We start from the raw sequence: 7,375 nt of genomic DNA, 5'->3' as shown, positions 1-7,375 counted from the left end.
ATTCATGTATTATGATTATCATAATATCTTTTTACGCGGATGGGTTGTGAAACAATATCGTAGAATAAAAGAAGAGTTAACAATAACGCAAGAGGATGACCTAGCCTTATTCCGACAGAGGATAATTTTGCCACGAGCTTATTAAAACGTTTTAGTTAAGCTGGCACATGTAGGACATTTAAGAGTAAACAAAACTAAAGCTTTATTACGTACTAAGTTATTCTCTTTCGGAATGGATGCTTTAGTTAAAAATGGAAATAGGACAGTGCTTATCATGTCAGGCAACAAGGAAACAAAAAAAACAACAGCCGTTAAGTAAATGTAGATTTTTTAGGTCCTTTTCCTAATGGACAGTACATATTTGTCGCGATTGACCAAAGCTCTAGGGCTCTGCCAGAAAGTTAATAAGCAGTCTAAATCGCATATTTAGCACATATGGTATTTCGAATTTCATTGTATCAGACAACACGCCACCGTTTAAATCACATGAGATCAAAGAGTATTTACAATCAAAAGGAGTTCAACACCATAGAATTCAGCCGTTATGATCACAAAAGATTTATGGCGTCGTTAAACAAAATATTACGGGCAACGTTTATCAAAGGAAACGATTGGAAAAGACAAACATACAATGTCCTTTTTGGTTATCCCAATAGCACTCCACAACCAAGGTACCACCAGCGGAGATGATGTTTAAACAAAAGTTACGTCACATGATACTATCGGCGACTACTAAAATGAATACCGACCTACACGGATAAATAGACCAACGAGTCGAGGATGCAAAGAAAAAACCGAAACTATACAATGACTACAGATTTTACGCAAAACCACATGATCTTAGTATTGGAGACACTGTCATTGTCAAACAATATAAACATAACAAGCTTTCACCTATATTTGAACCATACACTTACAAGGTGGCAGCAACAAAAATAGCATGATCACAGCCGAATCTGATATCACGGGAAGACAGAGGACACGAAACGCTACTAACAAGTACCGCATAGTACTGAATTTCCAGCCGTAAAAGAGGAAAAGGAAGAGCAGGAAACGAAATCACCGATCAATTAAGAATTCAATGGATTAGATTTCGAAGCTGATTTAATTACGCTATATCATCAACTGAGACCGAAAAGCGATGCGGTATCTGTCTGATGAATTGTGGTTACCTTTTTTGAGCGCGTCGATATCTTTGAAGGGCAATATTCTGTGATAAAATCACTTCATCTCTCAAGAAATTTAGTCTTCGTTGTTGTGGCAAAAAGATAGTCAATGATGTACTGTATAAATGAGGCAGTAGAGAAAAAGCCACCAAGGCTGTATTTAAAGAAGTGATTAGCACAGTTAAGAACTTTCATCAAGATCTAGTTTAAAATAGAAAGAACAAATATGCTAGCTTATCAACATTTCAAATATGCGGCAAACTATTTTTACAATATTTGAGCATATATGCTTTTTGCACTGGGGTGAAATGTTTATATTTTCATCCCGGGGTGAGTTTCACATGTAAACAAAAAAATCTCAGCCCCAGGCGAATCTCACCCCTGCCACGTGTAACGGGCCCCATAGTAACAAACAATGTGAATGTACCTAGACTCCGATGTTCTTATAAAAAAACTTGTTGTACTTTGATCTATTGTGGAAACTAGTTTTCCCTAAAACCTGAGAAAGCTGTATTCTTAAATATCGACGTAAAGAAATTTGGAGTACGCCTTTAGTTTTTAAGTGGCGGTATAAAAGCATAATTCGCTGCTCACTGAACTGAGACAAGTTTGTTTTGCTTTTGCACCTTATCATAGAGATGATTCGAATGAAACGCTGTCCTACTATTTCTTTTAATTTATAAAGCTTTTATGAGTATGTAATTACAAGCCTGCAAAAGAAACACGGAGAAGTAAGGTTGAGATCAAGCTCTAAAATACAAACTGGCGATCTTATACTTGTATTCAAAGAATCTTTATCTAACTTGTCATCAACTTTAAAATTAAAAAAAATAACGTTTCAATTTAGATTTGTAAATACTTCGTGTATGCTTTGACGTCACTTTCGAAACCATCTCTTTTGGTAAAACAGCAGAGCTAATTACAGGATCGTTTATTCTCCGACTAAAGCCGAATTTCCACTAGGCGTTCCAAAACGCGCTGAGCGTGGCGGCTATTGTTTTTCAGCCCCAAATCCGCTGAAAGCGGTCCGCTCAACGTGGTTTTAAAAGTCGACTATACTTCGACTTTTACGCGCGTTTTCAGAGCGCTATCCGATTAAAACGCTCCAAGGCCACGTGATATAAACAACTTTTTGCGAGAGCCAGCAAAAACATCACCTGCGATTAGATATCTCATTGTGGTGACACAAGGCCTTTCATTTGCACTTATCGGCTTTCTCATCTTAGTTTTAGCTTTTTGTAATTAAGGGATCAACCCAAGATAAAAGAGTTTCAAGTTTAGTTGTTGAAAAAGAAGTTGACTGTCATACAATTTCATATCTTGAACGAGAAGATTGAATTCTCCTTTTAGTTTTCCTTCTTGACACAGCCGTCTTATCTAAAACCGTTTTGCATACTTCTTTGTTTGTTTTCTTTTTTTTTCATTCAGCAACAACAATAGTTTCAGAATATTTATTTTCTTAAACAGCAATAATTTTCTACGTAGAAACGTTCATGTTTACAATGTTTTGTTGTCTAAAAGTTTACGTGCTCTTTTTGTTGCTTTCAACAAGTGGAAATCAAAAATTAACTTTCGAAGCGGATTTATAAGCGTCTATTGTTTTAAAACAGTAGCCGACTACGCTCAGCGCGTTTTAGACCGTGGAAAATCGCCTTAAGGTTGACCTTTTGCTCAGTAAAAATTCAAATATATATGCACATATATTTTACTTTTTTCTTTGCAGATAATGTTTTAAACGTTTAAAATAAGTCATCAAACTACAAAATTTTACAATTTATTTTATAGTCATCATTGTTTAAACAAAAAACTTTTGCAAAAAAGTGACTAAATTAAGCACGCAATTTTCAATATATATATATATATATATATATATATATAATCAGCTTTTTAGTAACAGCAAAGTTACCCATGTGTCTCTTATAAAGCAAATGCAAGATCTAAGGAAGTAGTAACCGTTGCAGCTACATCCGAATAAAAAATCTCATTTTATTTCGTTTATTGGCCAGATTTCATTTTCATTTTGTTGAGACGTTATTTAGATTATAGGCTCTTTCTTGTGACTATGTTTAGACAAATTGACAAGATAAAACGCAACGCATACTTCAGAAGAACGTTAAATAAAAAAAATAAAAAAATCCAATGTCGAAAATATGTTTGCGTCCTAGCATCCCTTAAGTTTAATCTTTCTGCTAGTGACTATGTCCATCATGCTTGTGATTCTCTCCCTCCTTGTGGTTGTGTCCGTCGTGATCATGATGCTCTCCCTCCTTGTGGTTGTGTCCGTCGTGATCATGATGCTCTCCCTCCTTGTGATTGTGTCCGTCGTGATCATGATACTCTCCCTCTTTGTGGTTATGACCATCGTGATTGTCTTTTTCCTTTTTTGTGTGTTTTTTCTTACTGTGATCCATCTCGGCGCATGGCTCACACGTTTTGAGACGATAGACCATTGCAAGATGGTGGCTAAATTGAAAGAAGTGAGATAAAACAAGTTAATCTATTTACCACAACGAACTATATAACTAGCTATAACTGTTTCTATATTACATAATTTAAACTTGGTTAAATCCAAACTCTAAAGCTGTATTAATCGTTGCTGACATCAGCATAACTATTTTAGAGCTTCGTGAGACCTGATGATGATTATTCTGTAATTCTGGCATGTCAAAAAGTGCGACTAGCGCATTCTACACGCTGCTTAGGGTACCTTGTACAGAAGTTGCACTTTCGCAGCCTACCTGTTGCAGAGCTTTGGCGAGTTGATGGTTTTTGCCAAGTTTGATAAATTTCCACACAACTGTTGTTCTGCCAATTTTTTTCTGATTGTAGAAGTAGCTTACACATCAGAGTTGATTTCAAGTTGGTTATACAACATCAAGTTAGTCACTTAATGGATGTAATATTTTATGGAAATACTTACACCGTGGGATTCTTCCTTTCTTTCCTTTTTCTTAAAGCACTTTGCGGATGATCTAACTGCTTGTGTAGGTAGCCACAACGATCGATAATGTAAAATGTATCCTTTTTACCTTTCATTAGATCCCAGATCCCTAGTTTTTCTGTATCCTGGTAAAATTGTATGGAATGTTCCTTGTCTGTTTTTTTCATCAGATTTTTCAAAAGCTCCATGTTTTTGTCACCTTTTAAATTGACGATTATGATTGTAATGTCAATTTTTTTTCTAAAAACAGTATAAACAATTCAACAAAACCTTCATTATTTTATTTAAGGAAATTTATAATGTGTGGCCTTTTCCTTTGAGAGGAGGACTACAAGGTACAGCCAATTTATTTAAAATGTGTATAAGCAAAGAGCAACTCCAATGTTTACAAAATCCGTAACATACGCGCATGCGCGGATTCAGAAAAAGCAGGATAAAAAATGCCTTTATTACCCTAATTTTAGTTCTCAGGAATACAAAACATAAAAAGCAACGAAATTAATTTTATTAACCCTCTTTTTTTAAAGCAAAACTAAACAAGTTGCACAAATTCCAGTGCAACTTCATTTGTTTCACTGGATTACCTTGATCATCTCGCTCCGATTCTACTAGCTTCTATCCCTGTGCATGCGCGCACATATCAGTGTTCTCTATGGGGAATCAACATTACGTCACACGGATTTTCATCTCCATTGAATGGTTTTAAAGAAAAACTATTATAGTTTCGCATAAAAAATTACCTGAGTCGAAGCTGTTTAGCAATTGCAGTTAGCTTAACAGCTTGACTTTGACAGTAAGGTCAGCTTGCTTTCAACAAAGCTACCAAAACTAACTTCCCATCTTTCTGTGCTTCAGCCAATGGATTTACCTCACCAATCTTCCACACTGGAGGCCGCTTGCACTCCTCAAGCTTGCTCTTCACCACACTTGTTAAAAGCATTACGCTAATCGCAAAGAGCAGTTTCATGGTTGCAGATTCCTGCGGCTAAATAAAAAAAAGACTTGGAAGAATAAAACGACGAAAAATTCATTTCGCAGTCGATGTATCGAAATGAACGACCAAAAATTCATTTTGCTGTCGATGTATAAAATAAACGACTAAAAATTGTTGACCCTTTATTTCGAAATTTTATTTATGCTAATTTTTAATTATGTTTTGCTTTCACTTGCAATTTCGATTTCAACCACTCAAATCGTCCAAGCATTAATTTTAATTGGTAAAATTTTGCTTTACCTTGAGTGGATGGCAAAGTCAATTATATTTTCTACAATTTTATTTAAAAGCACGTAAAGAATATTTCAAATATTTTTTTATAAAACCTTTTTTATAAAACCTTTGTTAACATTTTTAAATGATTTGAAAAAATTGACATATTGAAACTATTGTCAATGATTCCCTTGCAGGCACTTATACGCAGGAGAAAAATCGTTTAAAATTTTACCATTCTTTAGTCTGGTTGCGCAAAAGTTTTTCCGCAAAGTATTAAATCCAAAAGATTTTTTTCCGCGGGCTTTGAAGTAGTTGTGTTTACATTTTTAGTATTTTGTTACATCACGATCATGCATGCACGCAACCTCGTCTCCAGGGCTTGTAAGGTTTTTTATTGTGCTTGCGAACATATCCGAACGTGATGTTGTTTGTTTATATAGCAAAATGAGTTTTTTGTAGAAATATTTATTTTATAATTTCTGTGGCAACTTTGTTCTCACTTAGTCCATTCAAACAAATTTTCTTGATAGAAAAATTTTGCTGCGAAAAAAAATGCAAATTTGCGTGCTCTTTAATCATACACGGAAAATAAGTTTTTTGGTGCAAAAGTCTGCTTAATGCTTTCGCAAAAAAACCTTTGGGTACAAATTAAACGATTATTTAAGAAAGTATTGGAAATTATTACAGTATTAATTGAAATTGAGCCCATACCTAAGGCCGTAAAAAATGTAATGTTTTGAACATGCTGCGTAAGTTTACAAAACTCAATCCGTTCGTCCGAAAATTCCTCTTTTTTGCCAGAGATAATTTAAACATCCTTACCTCAAACCATGAAGAACTTTGTAACAAAACCAAAATAGTCAAATACTTATATATGCGTCAATGAACAATAAAGTCTTGTGACGCATTTCGATCTTCACCGTTGGTCTGCATCTGGCCCATAATCTTCCGTATAGACTGCTTATGTCGTGAGAATGCAAGTAAAACATTGACGACGGAGAGCAGCGTGTGTGTCTCCCAAAATGGCGTTTTATTCAATAACTATGTAAATATTTATTTTCTGACTGACATGTAGAGGTGAAAGAAGTAGCAAAGTAGAACACGGCATATAAGAAAAGTGAGACTCAATTTTCTCATATGCCAGGCAAGAAATTTTAGTTATTTTGAAACTAAATACGGCTTTTTTTTTATCCGATCCTTAATTTTTCATAAGAATTCTTTATGTCGAGCCTGGTATGATTCTTGGTCGCTACGTTTTTTTCCTTCACAGAAAGTATTTCTGGGGCGTGTTAATGGTACGTGCAGATACCTCTCGTTAACACGGTCCGTGTGCGCAATATAGTTTCATCAGACTTTGAGGTCTGGAATCAAAATTGAAAAAGTATTACTTAAATCCACCGTGCTGAAGAAAAACACGCAGCCCAATCTTGTCCCAGACCTTCTTAAGTTTTTTAAATTAATACTGGTTATGAAGAATGTCTTCTAAAGATATGTTAAAGGAGAGTCAAACAAGATATTATTTTGTGGCAGACGGAAAATAAATTTTAAGCAAGAGAAAAAAAATATAGATTTCTAAATCCTAAAATCTAGGTAAAAGTTACTACTATAATAACAAATAAATAAGTATCTATATATCTTTCTAACAACATTGTTACAGAAATTCCATGGCTGTATGGTTTGAAAATAAGTAGGTTTTTAATGTACTTTTTAGTAAACATCAAAAATAACATCTTTTACTTGAGATAACAAAGAATATTTTACGTACTATAGTGGTAACAGCTTTTTATAACCTCCATTTAAACTTCTTTGAAATAAAGAAATATCTGTCATAACCAACAACAATATTTTTTCATGTTTTCTTTTCCACAACGTACTAACAACTTCGAACGATAAAGTTTGTTATCATGAGACGGCGCCAAATTTGAATAAATATACAGACCGTAAACCTTCAATAACAAATCGAACGTGTAATATGGTGGCTTCATCTTTCTTCCTTGGTTTTTTACTTTCTTTATCTTTACTGGCTATTTTATTCGCAAGTTAAGTAGTACAAAATAA

At 34.4% G+C, this 7,375-nt stretch overlaps 1 protein-coding gene across 1 annotated transcript; it reads right to left on the bottom strand.

Annotated features, from left to right (window-relative positions):
* Nucleotides 1-2,857: 2,857 nt before the first annotated feature.
* On the bottom strand, nucleotides 2,858-6,356 carry LOC130630046 (uncharacterized histidine-rich protein DDB_G0274557-like). Its single transcript, XM_057443444.1, has 4 exons — nucleotides 6,140-6,356; nucleotides 4,848-5,092; nucleotides 4,087-4,347; nucleotides 2,858-3,629 (listed from the first exon to the last, which is right to left on the bottom strand). The coding sequence occupies exons 3-4, from the start codon at nucleotides 4,293-4,295 to the stop codon at nucleotides 3,356-3,358; spliced, it is 483 nt and encodes a 160-aa protein (XP_057299427.1). The 5' UTR covers nucleotides 4,296-4,347; nucleotides 4,848-5,092; nucleotides 6,140-6,356; the 3' UTR covers nucleotides 2,858-3,355.
* Nucleotides 6,357-7,375: the final 1,019 nt, after the last annotated feature.

Source organism: Hydractinia symbiolongicarpus, chromosome 2, assembly GCF_029227915.1.
Source record: "Hydractinia symbiolongicarpus strain clone_291-10 chromosome 2, HSymV2.1, whole genome shotgun sequence".
NCBI lineage: Eukaryota > Metazoa > Cnidaria > Hydrozoa > Anthoathecata > Hydractiniidae > Hydractinia > Hydractinia symbiolongicarpus.
This window is presented reverse-complemented; position numbering and strand designations above follow the sequence as displayed.